Genomic DNA, 17948 nt, shown 5'->3' with positions numbered 1-17948 from the left:
GTAACTTACCAGATGTATGAAGGAGGGCATGTTAAACAATAAAAACAGTAGGTCTGTATTGCACTGGGATGTGCATCCTACAGAAGAAGGGCAAAGTTGCATTTTTCTGCTAATGGGGTTCATAGCTTGAGGAATTCTCAGCATTTTCAGTGCAGAGAAATTTTATGAAGACTTGGCTTCGTCTGTAAATCTGGTCTTATTTTCATGCACTCTAACTGCAATTTAACCTGCTTTTTTCCTTTCCCTTTTTTTTCTCTCTTTGCGTGCTTTATTTCTTTTGTTTGAACATCAGGAGCAAAAGCGTATAGATGGCACCACCCGTGAGGTGAAAAAGGTTAGAAAAGCCAGGAACAGACGCCAGGAGTGGAATATGATGGCATATGACAAAGAGCTTAGACCTGACAACAGGTTGTCTCAGAGTGTGTACCATGGAGCATCTTCCGAGGGATCACTGTCCCCAGATACTAGGTCTGTTTACAACCAAGCTGTTTTTTATGCCATAGTTGTATGTTCCCAAACACTGAGTAGAATTAGATGTTTGTACAGGCTGGGGGTAGTTAGAATAGACAAAACGTACTGTGTGCTTTAAAGCTCTTCTTATAGATAATAACATAAATTCTGTAATTAATGATATTTTTCTTCCTTAGCGTCAGATGATCATTTTGTCATCATAATTAATTTTGCATTAGAATGAAATAAGCATTTGCTTTATGCTTTGTATTCAATCTTAAGTGGTTGTAGTTGCAAAAGCAGCTCAATTACATTCTACCAGGTCACGGTGGTACTTCTTTCTTCATGTCTAGTTTGTCCACAAAACCAACTGCAATACCAGATGTAACATTATTGCTTGATCTCTCTGAAGAAAAATCTCTACTTTAGGATACACAGCAGAGCTCATTTTCATTGTGCGAGATTCCCTTTGAGCTCAGTGGGAGTCACCTTCTCCTGTTGTGCACAGAAGTCTGAGTTTGTTCACTAAGCTGGTTTCACAAAAACGATTCTCTCCCATTTTGTTTCCGTCATGGTTAATTGGTAGCGGTAGTGCTGGGGATGAATGGAACTCATTTGTTGAGTAGCCAGGATAGGGAAACAACCAGCACTGCAGTAGTGTGCACTGTGATACCTTCAGTTTGCCATCCAGCTGGTATAAACATCCATACATCCACACTGCTCAGCACTTAGTGTACCTCATGTTTCAACCTTAGTGAGGATCAGTAATAACAAAATAATAATAAAAATTATAAAAATTATAAAAGTAACAGGACACATAAAAAAACCCTGCTTCTTGCTACGTCAATAGTGTGTTTAGAGAGTCTGAAATCTTTTAGTCACAGTTTTTTTATGGTTCTTACTCTAAAATGTTATCTCCTGGTTGCCAGTCTGCTACGTGTCACAAAGACCATTCTTGCCAGAGGTTTCTCTGATAAGATGACATTGATTTTTATCTGGCAAGTGCAAGATGTGGGATTTTTTATTGTCTTTGAGCTCTGTCTTTCACACATTTCAAGTCCTTTTTCTGGCCTTAACACCTTGCTTCCAGGTTTCTCAAATCTCATTACTGACATAGACATTGTCTCTAATCTCCCAGCAGTGTTGAAATGTATTTAGCTATTTGCAGATATCAGTAATGGTCGCAATCTGCAAGGCACTGTAAGCAGAAATTGTAAAGATGGGTATAGATTTTTTTGGGACAACTTATCTTGTGCTTATTATAAAACTTCAAGTACTTACAAAGTGAAGAACATGCAATTTCAGTGAAGCAAATATTTGTGATTAAACCCTGAAATCTATTTTACGTACGTTAAAACTTAATTTAGTGAGCAGTAGTGAGGTGGAGGGAAGATCACTTTATCCTGGGGGCTGTTTCACTTGTGGAAACTAAATTATAAAGGCATGATGCATTCAGATATAAGTGCTGGCTTCAGAGAGGTTCTTAAGCTGACTGCTACTGCATGAGCGGTGTGTTTCACTTATTTGGGACCTTATTTGTATTCATCTCTGTATTTATTTTAATTACAAGATTAAATTAACGAGTTTGTATTTGACTTAACTTGCTAATTGTAAAACTTGCACATTGAAGGTTGATATCCAAGTGTCCAAACTGCGGCAATTCACAATTAATTTGTTATACTTATTATACTTCAGAGAGAGAAACACAAGCTGAATCCAAACAGAAACCAGCAAGTTAATGTGAGAAAAGTAAGAACAAGAAAAGAAGAGTGGGAGAGAAGGAAAATGGGCATTGAGTTCATGAGTGACGCAAAGAAAATGGAGCAGGCAGGAAGCATGAAAGAGGACAAAATGCCCAAAGGGTTTGTCATTTTGCTTTACTCAAAGCCCTGGCTTTTTGTTGCTTACCTTGCTTCCAGTCTTACAGATAAGTGCATCGGTTTACTGCGTTCACTAAAAGCCAGGCTGCACCATTGTTCATTACTAATACGATACAGCTCTGTGCAGTAATGGGATGAAGGGATTCTTCTGCTCCCTCTCTTGGGCTTGTTTGAAAGAGCACCCTGGACTTTGTATCTTTATGAACTCTCTGCTCAACTAATATTTATATTTCCCAGCATCTCTAAGCCTTTGCAGCAAAACTATTTGTGCAAAGGAAAAGCATTTCCTAACTTTAGAAATTCATTTTCTCTGCTTTGGTAAAGCATAATCTTCTGCATATTGGAGTGCTTGCAGTATTGCTTTCCTTTTTCTGCTGCTGTTGTTAACATAAAGCCAAAGTGATAAGTAACATCACTTCAAACAGTAGACTGACAAAATCATTGACATTAACAGTGTGATTCCTCGCTGTTACTAAAGATTAGTAGAAACTGAAGACCATTCCTTTTCTTTTTGGAATTCTCTGTTACTTAATGGCCTTAGATGAGAATGATAGTTGGGGAGTCCCACTGCAGGAAAAATAATCCCGATTGCATTCTTTTTAGGCTTTCTTGTGAGCTGTTTAGATAATACTGTTAAGCTTGCGTCATCTGTTCTTCTGCATCCATTTACTTTAATTTCAGGTCCCATGCATCTGATGTTACAGATTATTCTTATCCTGCCACTCCGAATCATTCCCTCCATCAGCAGATAGCAATGCCTTCCTATGGAACGGGAGATGGTGCACAGTACGTGGGTGTATCGCAAAGCCATGAACACGAATACAGACCACCTTCTACCACAGCGCGACACGCTACTTTAAACAGACCTCAGCAGCCACCTCCACCTCCTCCCCAGCCTGCAGATGGCCAGCATGGCTCAGTACCTGTGGTACCAGCAGAATATGGGTAAAACTCCTGACTTACTCCAGTGAATTCTTGACAAAGCTAGAGGGTCACATGTTTCTCATAACCATCAGCGTAACGCGGGTACAGAGGGTCCCAAGTGCCTTCATTATCTCACTGCGGAGAGCAGAACAAGTTTGATGTTATTCTTATGTATGAGCTGAATTTGAGTGAAGAAATAAGCAGTGAAAGCAGAAATAATGAATTCTGTACAGAATGTGATGAAGTCAATGCATCTGAAATACTAGAGGTCCCTAACATAATATCAAGAAGGGGACAATTTTCCTCTATAGCAGAAGGTAGTTAGGACAGGTAGAACATAATTCGTATGATGTGTTCAAACCCAGGAAAGGTGCAGAAAAGGTATTGGTGAATGTGGTAGACATCATTGTATTGCATCACTGAAATGATTTATAGAGGAGCCAGTGACTGAACTAGAAGGGATCTCATCAGACGCAGAATTGAGTTCCCTGCTGCCACAGACATCTCCATTATTTGATTATGAATTTATATATGTGATTTACCTATGTAAATATTTTGCCTCAACACCTTGTGAAGAAAGGTTCCTTCTCATGTATTGGCTCTCTGATAGAAAGAGATCACCTACTTTCTAATGAGTCTATGCCTATTTTTTTTCTTTTGCCAATACCTTTTTGCTTTAGTGGCCTAAAACTTCCGATTACAACCTCAGTTAATTTGTATTTGCTCTTCTCTGGTCATTTTAAGCTAAGCCAGACAAACCTTTTCAGCTTTGGTTGGTGCATCCTGGGATAGCGTTTGCCCGATTAATGGTGCTATCATGGTGTAGGTTATTCATTTTTGCTCTGATTGATTGCTCCATCCTGTCTTTTCTGTTATTTCCAGTCCATGGCAGAAATTCTTGTAGTTAGCTCGCAGATAGGTGACGTTTGGCAGTGTATTAGAATTGTCATTCATTGACATGTATCACTGAATGTCATTTACTCCTGTCTTCTGTATCTAGATCTTCACCATAACACATATATGAATTTCCCATTTTTTTCTTTTTTAACATTTCCGTTAATTACATTTCAGCCAAGTAGCTTTTCCCTGTTCTTCTTTAAAGTGTGCATCAGATTTATCAGTCATTGGATGATATTTAAGTTGATAAACTTGACTAAAGAAGCACATGAGATGCATGATAGACCATTGGATGAAGCTGCCCAGTCCTACTTTCCATTATTCTCCATGCCTTATCTGTTATCTCCTAGTATTTGTTCTAACGCTACCTTCTATGGAAGTGATATTTGTAGTCTGCAGTTTTCTTGATTCATTTGGATTTACATCAGTGCTGTACAGGTGTTTAGGAATGCATGGAGGTGCGTAGTTAACTAGGCAGGAGTAATAACATAAACTCCCATTTGTGTGTGTGTATTTCTGGAAGGAGGTGCCCTTCTGCTTTAACAGAGTATTCTCAATATGTGGCAATTTACATGTTTTATCATTGTTTGCTTATTTAACTCACAATTTACATTTCTTTCAATTCTTTGTTTTAAGCTGAGGTTGGATGAGGGGTGATGGTTCTGTAAGCCTTAAATTCTGATGTGTTTAATGTTTTTATTTTGTTTTATATAGGATGCTTCCAGCTCAGATGATGGATTATTACAATCCTGCAGGCCCTCCCCCTCCTCCTCCTCCCCCTGTGATTCCATCAGCACAAACAGCATTTGTTAGTCCCCTTCAGCTTCCTGGGCCACCTTCCCATTCTGGACTGGTGACGGGCTCTGTATACGTATCCGCTCATCCTCCTCCTCCCAGTGGGCTTGTTGTCACCGCTCCTCCTCCTCCTGGCCCCCCTCCACCCCCGCCAGGCCCCCCTGCTGCAGCTTCCTCCCTTTCTTCCTCCCCCATGCACGCTCCTCCAGCTGCTGAGGCAAAGCGCCACGAACTTGCCCAGCCGCCAGTGAGTGATGCGCGAAGTGACCTGCTGGCTGCCATTCGGATGGGTAAGTGGGCACTTTCCATTTTAACCATTCCTTTTTTTTCCCCCTCTTTTTCTTCAATGACAGCACTGTATTATCCAGTGATCCAAGTTCATGGCTTCTGTTCCCCGCTAGGCAGAATTTCTTTGAGAAGACTGGTTTGCCGCAGGTACCACAGGTGTACTCTATCTAACCTTATCATGACTTTGGAGCATTACTTTGTAGTGACAGATTCAAGATCTTGAAGCTTTGCTAAATGCATGCTAGTCTGTGTGTGTACATAATAAAATGAAAACTATATTTATGTATCTCACGTAGAATGTTCCATTAGAAGTATACAAATTTTTTGTTCTAATCAGAACTGAGGTATCCAACACCAAATTTCAGCCCAGTGATTTTTAACTGGTGGCTTATAGCTACTCCTGTCTTTGTTTAAACTGCAGAGTAGCTCTGCTGTTTCCATATGCACTTGTGGAAACAAGTATCAAAAGGATACGTACTGTCTTGAATATTTGTTTAATATACTATCGCCATGTTGTTCAGCCTGGAGAGGACAAGGATCCAAAGAGACCTTAATCCAGTACTTGAAGAGAACTTTTAAATAGGAGGGAGACAGACTTCTTGTATGGGCAGATATTGATAGGACAGGGGGGAATGGTTTTAAACTAGAAGAGGGGATATTCAGGTTAGATGTTGGGAAGAAATTCTTTACTCAGAGGATGGTGAGGCACTGGCATAGCTGCTCAGGGACACTGTGGATGCCCCATCCCTGCAGGTGTTCAGGGCCAGGTTGGATGGGGCCCTGGACAGCCTGATTTAGTGGTTGGTAACCCTGCCTGTGACAGGGAGGTTGGAATTAGATGATCTCTAAGATCTCTTCCAACCCAAGCTATTCTATGGTAAGTCTAGAAGAACTCAAGTCTTGAGAATGAATTCCAGTCTGCCTATTTTTTCTGGACTTTGTCTCTTCCTTGCTCAGGAAGGTGCTCTAATTCAAAGTTTCTCTGAATATGTGAAGTGAGAAATGAAAGAAATTTGCCAACTAAATCTGGAAAACTTAATCTCTACAGGAATACAGCTGAAAAAGGTGCAAGAGCAACGTGAGCAAGAAGCAAAGCGAGAACCTGTTGGGAATGACGTGGCAACCATCCTTTCGAGACGCATTGCTGTGGAGTACAGTGATTCTGATGATGATTCAGAATTCGATGAGAATGATTGGTCAGATTGAACCTGCTCTGAACACTGTGGCAAGTTCACGAAATACTTGGCTTCAGTGATTGCTTTGGTAGCAAGATGTAAAGCAGGATGTTGACGTGTATTAAGGCTAGTGATTGAAATGCTAAAATTGAATTGATATTATTCAGAATGCTGTAGCTTAGCAACTCTGGTAATAATGTGATTATGCTTATGCAGATCAGAAACTTGTCTTACTTTCAGTATTTACCGCATAATACTTAAGTGCCACTAAATGTAGCAAATCATGTGCTGCGTGCAAAACATGCTGCAGTTGCTGCACTGTTACAGAACCAGCATTTTGTTTTACTTTCCTGATCTTTTGAAGGATAAAATATATTTTTTGACTTTGCATCTTATTCCTTTAGTTCTGTAAGCAATGTAGGTACTTGTGAATTGGTCTGCTTGTTAGTCTTCGGGGTTGGTTGACTATAAAGCTGGATGAAGCGTTGTTCCACAAACATACAACTTTTAGCTTTTTATTAGATGCTGATTATGCCCACGTTAAAATGCAGTAGGCAGTAACTAAATACCTACTTAGTCTATTTTTAAGAACTACTGGGCTTAGATTTTTGCATACAGACCTGATTTTATACAACTTCTTTTTTTAATCTGTAGCAGATAATGAAATGCGTATTTTGAAGAATGAATCCCCTTGATCCAAAATTAACACATTGGTGAGCAGACTGGATAAGTTTGTAACAGTGGTAGCTGTAGGGTGCTGGCAGCTTGTTGGGTAGGGTGCTGGGAAGTCTTAGGTTGTGAACGCGTGCCCATGTTACAAAATAAAATCTGAACACCTGTACAGCTTTTCATCTCCACCATCCGGGCCAACCAGACACAAAAGTTTCAGGGTGGGCCTGATTGAAACAATAGGGTTATTCCAGTGTAGAGTAAAGGTAACAGTACTAGGACTAAAGAATGGAACTGTGTCAGTCTAGATCTAGCAGTCAGATGCATTTCACAAGTATTGAACGTGGTCCTTTTGCCTGTAGGTACAAATGCCTGTAAATAAGTTTTTTTCTTGATTGATTCCTATATGTACAGTCAACAGAGATTGCTTTCCGTTTCCCGTAGCACACTTACCCAAAGCTACCATTATTCTGAATGTATTTTCTGCCCCATACAGTGCATTTCTGTAACATTTGGCAGTTAAAACAGTTCCAATGGCTGTTTAGGTACTGTGCCATCTATATTCATTATTCTTCTCTTCCCTTTGGTAGAGCTGCTGACATACAGTCTGCTTTGGCTGTTTCTGTTTTCTCTTAAAAATGATCCATGGGCTTTTTTTCAGTACAGTATGAAAATGGTTTTTTCTTCTGGACTGAGAGTCGAGCCGCTGCTTCACCTGTCGAGGCTTTTAAAGGCATTTTAGGAAGAGGAAGAAGAATTCTTTAACAGACTGCAGTTTTAATCTTTGTAACAGAAGTCTGTAATTCCAGGTCTAAACATTTGTTCAAGCTCTTTTGTTCTGTGAGACCCCCCCCCCATTCTTAAAAATAACAGCAGGGAAAAAGGTGTGTGATGTGGAAACGGAGTAAAAATAAAAAGACAAAATAAAGGATATCTCACCCGTGTTTACACCATTAACAGTTTTATTCTCAAGAATGTAACGGTCTAACACGATGTTTGCATGCAAGCTAATGGCTGTTTCACTGCTGTTCCATCTGCGTGTGACTTTGATCTGGGACGGTTGTTTTTATGGTAGGGTAGCAAAGTGCTGCCTCTGTATCGGTACTGAAAGTTAATCGTACCAAGTGTAACCAATCTCTGCCTAATGGTGAGCAGCTGCTGTTTAGTGGTGGCAGCTGAGGGTACTCATCTCAGTTTGTTGGATCTGATTGCCTTAAATACAGACCTCAGCTTTGTTTTATTTTGTGCTCTGGAGTCTGAGGTCAGTGTGCACACAGGGCAGTTTAGGTCACAGCTTGATGATGGCACTGACCATGGCATGAGTGAAGGTTTGTTCTGACCATAGCGATGCACTTGCAGAGCAGCTTGCAAAATGATTCTTCACGTGAGTTGGACAGAAATGCAACTCGGATGCAGTGCGGCTCTGCTGTACAGCTGGGGGGGCACTCAGTATTCTTGTACTACATATTGAAATGAAATATCTCAGCGGTTCTTTCTTCCCATTCTACTGAAATTTGATAAGACAGAAGATATATTTTATGAGCACGGAGGACGTGGGGCTATCAGGAATTTTGTAATCGATGGTGTTTTTAAACAATAAACGTGAAACAAGTGATCACTCGTGACCGGTGTAGATTTCCAGTCATAGTAGCCACCCTGTTTTCCTGAACCTGCAGTGTTGTCATTTTCCTTTCAGTATTTTATTAATATAAATGTGAATTGAATTTAGTGATGTGAACTAACATTCTAGGCTGTTTTTATCAGTTTTATCATACTTCGGGTTGTGAATAAGTAACAAATATGAATAAAATCTCACTTTTGAGCCTGTCTTTCTTTCCTTAGATTATTAAGATTTTGCTATAAGAAACAACACCTTGGCTTTCACAAAGCACAGGGCAGGAAATGGTACTCAGCAGCTCCTTCCCCCTCCACCCTTTCATAAGGAACCCTGTGGATTAATGATGCCAAACATACTATTGGACAAATGTGAGCTCATACCCACCTGCTACAAAAATATTTGTACGTTAATCTTTTAACAGAGTTAAGACCTCATATGGTAACAGTAAAGATTTCCCATCATTTTGGGAAGAGCTCGCATAAGCCAGTTCTTCAATGCAGAGTAGCCTATTGCACGTTAAACAAATCTATGCATCTTAGACATGCTTGTTTTGTAGGAGAAGGAGCTGCTCATCTTTACACTATTCAACTGAAAATTCCATTCCTTCTGGCTCACTGTTCTTTTTTGGCTGATTTGTATGAAGTCTGAGTTGGAGTCCTTTCCGATTCCGGTACGTACGTGGGTTACACACACATGCATGTATGTTCACACATCCATGGATGTTCAGCAGGATCTCGGCGTGGGTTTGTATTCGTGTCCTGAAGCCTTGTCAGTATGTTCAGCATTATGTGGGGAATGGAAATAAAGGATAATCCCTGCTGGAACCCACCAGGCCCTGGATCAGCACAAAGTAGGTAGGAGTGATCGTGAAGGTTATTTAGTGATGAACTCAGTTCTCTGGGACTTGAAAGGAAGCGTTGGGTACTTTGGAAGGACTGGCTGTAGGTTTCCAACCAACCATCCCATCTCTTTGTACAGGGGAATAGAAAAGAGTTGGACCATCGGAGAAAATATTTGGTATGCAATAGGAGAAAGAATTTTGTATCTGCCTTCTCCAGTAATAGCTGGAGGCAAGGAGTGATTTTTCACGTGCTGTCAGATATCTTTAGTTTTCTCTGGAGCAGCGTGTTCTTGTCTGCGGGTGACAAGAGTGTGTGCTCATACATATGGAAAGCAACCTCATATGTTTGTGCTGGATCAGGCATTTTTTCAGCTGTGTAGGAAAACAAGTAGCCTTTAAGAGATTCTTAGCTAAATATAGTAGTCTATATCTGGAGATTAATTCTTAACGTTGCAGATAAATAAGGAAGTTCTTATCTGATTAGCTGTACTTTGCTCACAGTGAGAGGCCACATGCAAAGTACTTGGGAGATTCGAGCTGAGGGCAAGTGTATCTTAGACATCTTAACAGCTTGTCTTCTTACGTGGTACAACAGCATGTTACTGGTGGAAAAGGCTGAGCAACTTGGAGAGGTGACACATCTATCTGCCCTGCTCAGCAGTCACTCATGCTGTGTAATGAAGGGTAGGCGAAGGAAAAGAGGGCCAGACATCTGGCAGAGTTACCCCAAAACCGGTTAATAGTGGGCAGTTTGTCCCACCTGGCTTTGAGGCAGGAATCCTGCTGAGTACACTGAAAGAGATGGGGTAATGCCAAAACTACAGCACCTCCGTGCAAGTTTTACTGATCGCGAAGAATGTGCACGGAGACGAGCTCAAATTCATCAGCTTAATGCAGAGCTTCTCACATGAGCACGGCTGCTGGCCAGTCAGTCTCCACCAAGTTCTCAGTACTGGTGGCAGCCATGGGTGTCGGGTCTGCCCTGGGGTTGCCCCCAGCAGGTAGTGGTGGTGAGATGCCTGCTGAACCCCTTGGCAGCGTGGCCATGTGTGTTACATGCGTAACAGCGGGAGGCAATACAGCACTGCGCATCAGCGTATCCCTCTGCATCCTTCTGTTTTCTTTCAACTTCTTTTAATAGATAGTTTGCATTATCAGCCAAGGCTATTTCTGTTCACTGCTGCAGCAGGATGTGTGGTTTGGTTGGTTGTGGTTTCTTTCCCTCGGATAGATTCGTGTTATCAGCAAAAGTGGGTGTTCCAAGGGATGCCATTTCCAGCTATGGGGGCTTTTCTCTTCCACAGAGGATGATGCTGACAGCAGCAAGGTTCTTTATCCTAGATTTAACTTAGTGGTCCAGAACTACTGCTCATTCCATCAAGGAAGGTCTCACCTTGGCTTCACATGGGGCATTCTTTCAAGTTTGTTTGTACCTGGTCTGCTCTTGTGCTGTTTTCAGCTACACCTGTATCAGCTCATTCTTCTGCTCTGCTTTTGTGCTTGTTTTTAATTCCAAACTTTACATATTTCCCGAGATGTTCTCTTGTGTTGTTTTCAAGCAGCTGGCTAAACTGATTATCAATATGTTGTGAATGTTATTTCCGTATTTAAGCAAGAAGAATTTCCTTCTGTGTTTTATATTCTCAGAGTGACTACTAAAGTAACATTGTCCAGACTTTCCATAGAAGCTTCCTCATAAATGTATTTCTGTGTGATCTCTTTATGGCACATCCTGAATAGAGAATGTTTGGAGGCTTTCTTTACAGCAGCCAGGGGACTTTTGGGCTGCTGGGAAGGTCTCCTTTAGAGCTTCATCAAAATGTTTGGTTGTGACTAGAGAACTTCTATATGCTAAGGCATGTGATGTGTAAAGTGGTGTATGTCAGTGTTTAAACCGAACTGCATACTCCCAGCTCTCAATTATTTGTAAGAGGGTTGATCCTGGAAGCATTTGGAGTTTCACTTAACATGTGTGGATCCTCCCTGGCTGGCTCATTGCTTCTCCCAGTGATGGGTTACTGATTGGCCTTTACGGCTGGAAATCACCATTATAGAGTCATAGAATGACTTGGGTTGGGAGAGACCTCTAAGACCATCCAGTTCCAACCCCCTGCCACTTTTCAAGCTTTTATTTTCTGAAGATAGACAAGATCACCTTCTTCATATCCAGCTGACTTACCTCAGACAAATCCGCATCTAAAAAAGAGGTTATAGTTTCTTTCATCCTCCGTATCCTCTTCAGAATCCCCCAGTGACTGTCAAGTCACCCTTTGCTTTGTAAATGATTTAAGAGCCTTTTCATTCTTTCAGTTGACACAGTCTGTCTCAGGAAGCAGAATTTAGATCTGCCTCACTCTCCAAGTGAAGGACATTCTGTCCCTCTCCTGTGATGCTCCTCCTGACCTATATTCCCTGCTACGTTTCTGGAGTTTATATGAATTATTTATACGGCGTGATAGATTTACTTCATTCTTGGCTGAAAGAGATAACAAATCCTCACTTCAGGGATTTTCAAATCTTGTTAAAATATACCAAAGTGAAAGACGGCCGCGATCAGCTAGAATTATTTCACATAGGAGACGTGGGGGTTGTCTAACTGTAATGTTGCTTTTTTCTTATGGCTGTACCTAAGGAAAAGCAGTAACTACGAGGTGCCTCCCTTAAATGGGGAGAATTACAGTGCAGATCTGTGGGATTCCTTTCCCTCTTAAAGGGAGGTAGTAGAATAGACATTTTAGGACTGAGATGGGGGAGGAAGGTCCTTACTATCCTGAAGAGTAAGAGATGTTTCAGTGAATAATTGATGATACTTCTTTGTTTTATTCCATCTCCATACAGAACTCCCCTGTGAGGCTAAGTTTTAACCTTCTCCCTGGAGATTACCTTACGTGTTTCATTTTCTTCGCCTTATCAGTTCCGATATGTAATGACCTTTATTTTCAATCCATCCTTTTGCCCGTTTCAGCTTTTATTTCCCTCATTGATCAGATGAGACGTGGGAGCACAAACAGCGCTGGCAGTGCCTTGCTACGGGATTAGGATGAATAGAGTTAACATGACATTTAAATGATAAATAGATGCCTTTCAAAATTCATGAATGCAAGAGCTATTAAAAGGAGTCCAGTGAACCAGGAATGTCTTCTGTGCAGAAAGTAAGCCACGGGTTCAAGGTGGTAGGATATTTAAGGAGTCTGAGGGTGAAACACAGAGTGATAAAAGGATTAACACTGGAAAAAACCTCAAAGATCATCCAGTTCAACCCCAACCCATTCCCCCAATGCCCACTGACCACGTCCCTCAGTACCACATCTCCATGTTTATTAAACACCTCCCAGGACAGTGACTGACCCCTTAGAATATGACTTCTTGACAGAACAGAACTGAAGATATCAGGGCACCATCAGTGTGTTAGAACAGAAGTTAATGTAAGGTTTGCACGTTACAGCTCTTCAGATATATGGCATTGGGACTGTCGCATCGGCTCAGACTTAACGCCTCATGTTTTCCACTTGGTGCTTCACTAGACAGACGGTGGGGTCCTTCAAAGCATTACTTTCTACTCAAACTACCTTCAGATCTATAGATGTCAAGCACGCTACTGGAGACAGGTGAAACTGCGGCTTAGGCAGCCATGAGGCCAACTAGCACGTCAGCTGTCTCCATGTTAAGTGAGCTTCAGAGAGAGCGAGTCCATCAGATGGAGCAGGTGGTGCTGGTCAGTCCTGTCCCCATTTCAAGAGTTCGCCTCATTCTATCTCCAGTCTTCATCTGTGCACAAAATACCCGCTGCAGCGAGAACATCACTTACTTCAGTGGGAAGAAACTGAATTCATGCACTGCTCCATCATGTGAATTAAAGCATGGCAAGTGAGAATGAGCAGGAGATTTTCCTTAGAATGTATCTATTACTGGTATGAACAGTGCCTGAAAGGTGGCTGTGATACTGCACTGCCTAACAGCTGTTTGCACATCCATTTATGTTTCTGGGACACACTCACTTTCATCTACTATTGTGATTCTTCAGCATTATATGTCGCTAGGCTGCGCAGAGGCACCAAGCAAGGTGCTGCTGATCGATGACGGAGCATTGCAGATGGGTTTTTGAAAGCAGCGTGGTGCAGCATTGCGTTCCTACAGTTTGTGCAGCAGCCCAAACAGCCGGCGGCTCTGGAGCTAATCCTGCAAAATGAGCCAAGTAGGATTATATAGGTAGCAAAAAAATCTATCATCGGGCAGTTACGCTTCGGCATCTGTCTAAAATACAAGGCCAGGTGTGCGCCTCGGAAATGAGTCTGTTGAATTCTTCATGTGACAGTTGGAAAATGCCAGGTTGATTGAGAAGGAAGATCTTCCCTTGGCAGTGCAGGACCCAGAACAGGCTTCTGTCTTCATCTCGTTGTACCAGAAGCCTTAAAATCCTACGACAGAAAAATCAGATGCTGCTACGAGATTGTTATCCGCTGCAAACCCTTACACCAGGTAAGAGGAATTGTATTTCTGTAGGATACTGACCTCCAGCGGACAAAAGAGGCAATCATAAGAGTTTCTTCTAATTAAGAGTAATCTGTGTGATGATAACACAAGAGCGATGAAGATACAGAGATTCGTGCATTTCGCTGTTCCCCAAACTCTTAGCGCCATCATTTAGTTCTACTATGGAGTCACTACTATGCAACCACAGAGTAAGCATTTCTACATCACCTGGTGAGATTTCCGTGTCTTTTAAACTATTGATTGTCTCGCAAAACCCACCTACCTCTAACCTCATCCCCACGAGGAAACCTTCCTTGGCTGCTGAGGTTCTGAAGCAAAGAGAAACTCAGCTATTAGCACAAGCTCTAATGTGAGCTCTGCTGCTCTGATTTGATAGCTCTAAGGGGATAAAGGTGCTGGGAATGGTCCTATGCAGATGCTGGTTTTAACTGTTGCTCTGCCAGTAACTGGGTGATACCATGCAGTGTTCCTCTGGGGAGCCAGGAGTCAGTTATGTTGTGTGGCTCTTTTGGCTCAGAGTGTTCCATGTAGAGGAGGCCTCCATGGAAGCTGGGTGCTGACTGCAGAAGCTTTGTGTTGTTGAGTCGCAAGCATTTCATCTTGATACATGCTTGAACTCTGGGGAAGATGAGCATTTATGCTTGGTCTGTGCTGCTGTAAATGGAACCACTGAGTTAAAAAAGGTGGAATTTCCTCTTTCTGCAGGGGAGATTGTGCATGGCTGGCAGTGTGTGTGCTGCTCTTCTTCTGTTACATGGCAATATAAGTCGCTAAGATGATTAGCTGTACATACTGCATTTGCACAGCAGACTTTCAATGGCTGTAGCTGAGGGGAATATACCCAAGCCAGAAAACCTTGTTGGTTTCTCTCTAGCCTTGCCTGGGAGAAGTGCAGTGAATTTGGTGTGCTCAGAGAATTCACAGACCATCTAGTCCATCTCCCTGCTAAAGGAGGTCCCCTGGAATTTCCTACCTCAGCAGCCTAATGAGCAATAACCCGAGGGCACCATTTGGCTTGAAAAGGCTAGTAAGGGGGAGGGGAGAGCTGTGTGTCTGCCCATTAGAAAAGGGCTGAAGAGGCAAAGTGCTCCTCTTTCATAGGATCCCAGGCTGGAAGGGACTTCAGTTGTGTGGGTCACACCAGAACCTCTCAGGGCTGCATCCAGTATTTGGTGTCACTGCTAAGGTTGTTCTCCAGCATGTGGCAAGGGCCTCTGAGATGGGTCTAAGGTCCCACTCCTGAAATACAGTGACTGATCAGCTGTGGATCCTGTCATGCTGTGAGAAAGCAAATGGTTCCTGATCTCCGAGGGAAGAGCCCCTCGGAAACTCCTTCACTGAGGTACAGTTAGAGCTCTCTTGCAGTGCCCACGTTCCCTACTCCCAAGGAATGTGGTTAAGCCAGCTGAGGTGTTGGATTAATACTACGTGAAGGGTCCCAGCACATTCATACAGCTTCTTTTTTTCCTCTCTCACATCTGGAACTTCTCTGGACACACAAAGGACTTGCATAGTTAGATGGAAGATGTTGGCATCTTCTGCTGTCCATTCCCAGTGGAAAAAAAATAGGGATAATTCATCCCCTGAAACGATGAAGGCAATTGATGGTTTCTGAAGCATCATTTAAGTGCAGCACTCCTTCTTTCATTGTCTGCAACTTGCCAATATGTCACCCTGCTGGTGAAAGAATAGATCAACGCTGGAATGACAACTAATCTTTAATGTGAAATACATTGTAGAATCTTTAATTTACATAGAGATGAAGCCTGCTTACAGGGAATAGAAATCAATAGTGGCTTTTATATCGTCCTCTGGGCAGAATACAAAATCAGAAACCCTGTGATGTCTAAACTGCATCAAGGGATTACAAGCCAGTAGTACTAATAGCACAAAAAGGGCCCGTTTTGCCTTTCTTAATAAACTTGATATATTTGCAGTTTCCAGATGGTTTCTGTGTTCTTTCGGAGCAATAAATGTATTGCAGACGTTGCCATTTTATTAGCGTTTGCGGTTATGGCAAGAAGCTTGAGATTCCAGATGCCATATAAACACATGAAAAAGAAATGATGATCCCTGCAGTCTATCCCAGATTGGAGGGATAGCTGGCAGCAGCAATGCTACCAGAACAGAAGCCTTGGCCATTGTTTATTGAAAAGCCCTCCCGTGAGCAGAGCGATCTGCCATAGAAATGCACAAAGTGCTACACTGCAATGATACGAAGCAGCAATTGGGTTTAGATTAAAAGAAGTCATTTCAGCAAAGACTGTGTTGTCAGTGCATACACAAAGTGTGTGGTACCATTCCCAGCACCCGCTGGCCTGGATCTGTCCATAGTGCAACCTCAGCATTGGTCTGTGCCGTGTCTGGGAAGGGAATTGCTCTCTCTTCATTCAGTTGTTCTTCCCTCTGAGCTGGCAGGAGCCGGGGAACAATCTGCTTCCACAGCTCTGTTCTTCAAGCTCAGTTTTTCTACAATTTGCTTTGATCTCGAACAGAAGAGAAAGGTGACAATGAAAGAAAACATTTCCATCAGAACAATGTCTCTTTCCAAGAGCTTGTCACAACATGAGATACAATTAAGACTGACTGAACGCCCACAGTTGGTACATAAAATCATATGTTGTGCAGTTCCTGGTGAGTCACAGGAGCAGAGTGCAATGAGCGCAGTGAGCCGGGATGTCTGCACTCCTGGCTGGGTCTCTCTGCATGCTGTTCTGCAAGTCTGAGTTGTGCTTGGGAAAGGTCCTGGGAAGCAGGGATGGAGCCCATCTCTGCAGGTGTTAGTCTGAGCAGAAGGCAGACACAGGCTGCTGTGCTTTGCCCACTAGCTCACCTTGCTCAGCAAGCTGGGCTTCTCATTCTGATGGCAGTACAAAAACCTTGAAAAGTTCTTCAAGCAGGCTTTTTTCCAGAGTACATGCATTGATTTTCAAGAGAATAACTCAAAATTATAACTTTTGTGGGTCAAGGTTTTCTCTACAGAGCATCTTGGAGTACAGAAGTGAATATTGAGCCGACAGCCACTTGTAGTGCAGCTTCTGCACATGCAGCAGATGCATGTACAGGCAGCGTTTCTTCAGCAAAGCTACTCTCCAATGCAGCATTTAAAGGCTTATATCTTCATAGAATGGCCTGGGTTGAAAGGGACCACAAAGATCATTTAGTTTCAATCCCCCTGCTATGTGCAGGGTCACCAACCAGCAGCACAGGCTGCCCAGAGCCACATCCAGCCTGGCCTTGAATGCCTCCAGGGATGGGGCATCCACAACCTCCTTGGGCAACCTGTTCCAGTGCGTCAACACCCTCTGTGTGAAAAACTTCCTCCTCATATCTAACCCAAACCTCCCCATCTCAGTTTAAAACCATTCCCTTGCCCTATCACTGTCCACCCTTGTAAAGGGCCATTCCCTCAAATTCCATCTTATACTCCTTGTGTCTTAATTCCTCACGCTTTCATGGTGAAGTCCTTTGATTTCTTTGGCGGTGCCCTGTCCAGGCAAATAGAATGTGGAAAATAACTTTAGATACTACAAATTCCATTGTAGCTGCAATAGGATGAGAAGGGACTGGCCTCAAATTGTGTGAGGGGAGGTTCAGGTTGAACGTTAGGAAAAATTACTTCTTCAAAAGAGTGGTCAGGTGCTGGAAAGGGCTGCTCAGGGAGGTGGTGGAGTCACTGTTGCTGGAGGTGCTCAAGAAACGTGAAGATGTTATACTGAGGGATATGGTTTAGCAGGGAAATACTGGTGGTAGGTGGATGGTTGGACTGGATGGTCTCGGAGGTCTTTTCCAACCTCAGTGATTCTGTGATTCTTGAAGTGATCGAAACCTAAAAAGCTCATGTGAATGAATGGCAAGAAACGCAGCAGACTGTTCATCGTTCTGTCCTACAGTATTTTCCTAAGAATGAATCTTTT

At 42.5% G+C, this 17948-nt stretch overlaps 1 protein-coding gene across 6 annotated transcripts in view; it reads left to right on the top strand.

The window, feature by feature from the left end:
• Positions 1 to 8901, top strand: part of WASF3 (WASP family member 3) — a 70785-nt gene extending 61884 nt beyond the window's left edge. For 5 of the 6 annotated variants that reach the window (XM_072334573.1, XM_072334537.1, XM_072334545.1 and 2 more), the window contains 4 exons: positions 293 to 468; positions 3012 to 3275; positions 4866 to 5236; positions 6283 to 8901. In XM_072334573.1, coding sequence (XP_072190674.1) covers positions 293 to 468; positions 3012 to 3275; positions 4866 to 5236; positions 6283 to 6440 — 969 coding nt within the window. In that variant the 3' untranslated portion in view covers positions 6441 to 8901. Of the gene's footprint in view, positions 1 to 292; positions 469 to 2145; positions 2313 to 3011; positions 3276 to 4865; positions 5237 to 6282 lie in introns of all 6 variants that reach the window. The other variant, XM_072334582.1, reaches the window with a different exon arrangement.
• Positions 8902 to 17948: the final 9047 nt, after the last annotated feature.

This window comes from Excalfactoria chinensis, chromosome 1 (assembly GCF_039878825.1).
Source record: "Excalfactoria chinensis isolate bCotChi1 chromosome 1, bCotChi1.hap2, whole genome shotgun sequence".
NCBI lineage: Eukaryota > Metazoa > Chordata > Aves > Galliformes > Phasianidae > Excalfactoria > Excalfactoria chinensis.
This window is presented reverse-complemented; position numbering and strand designations above follow the sequence as displayed.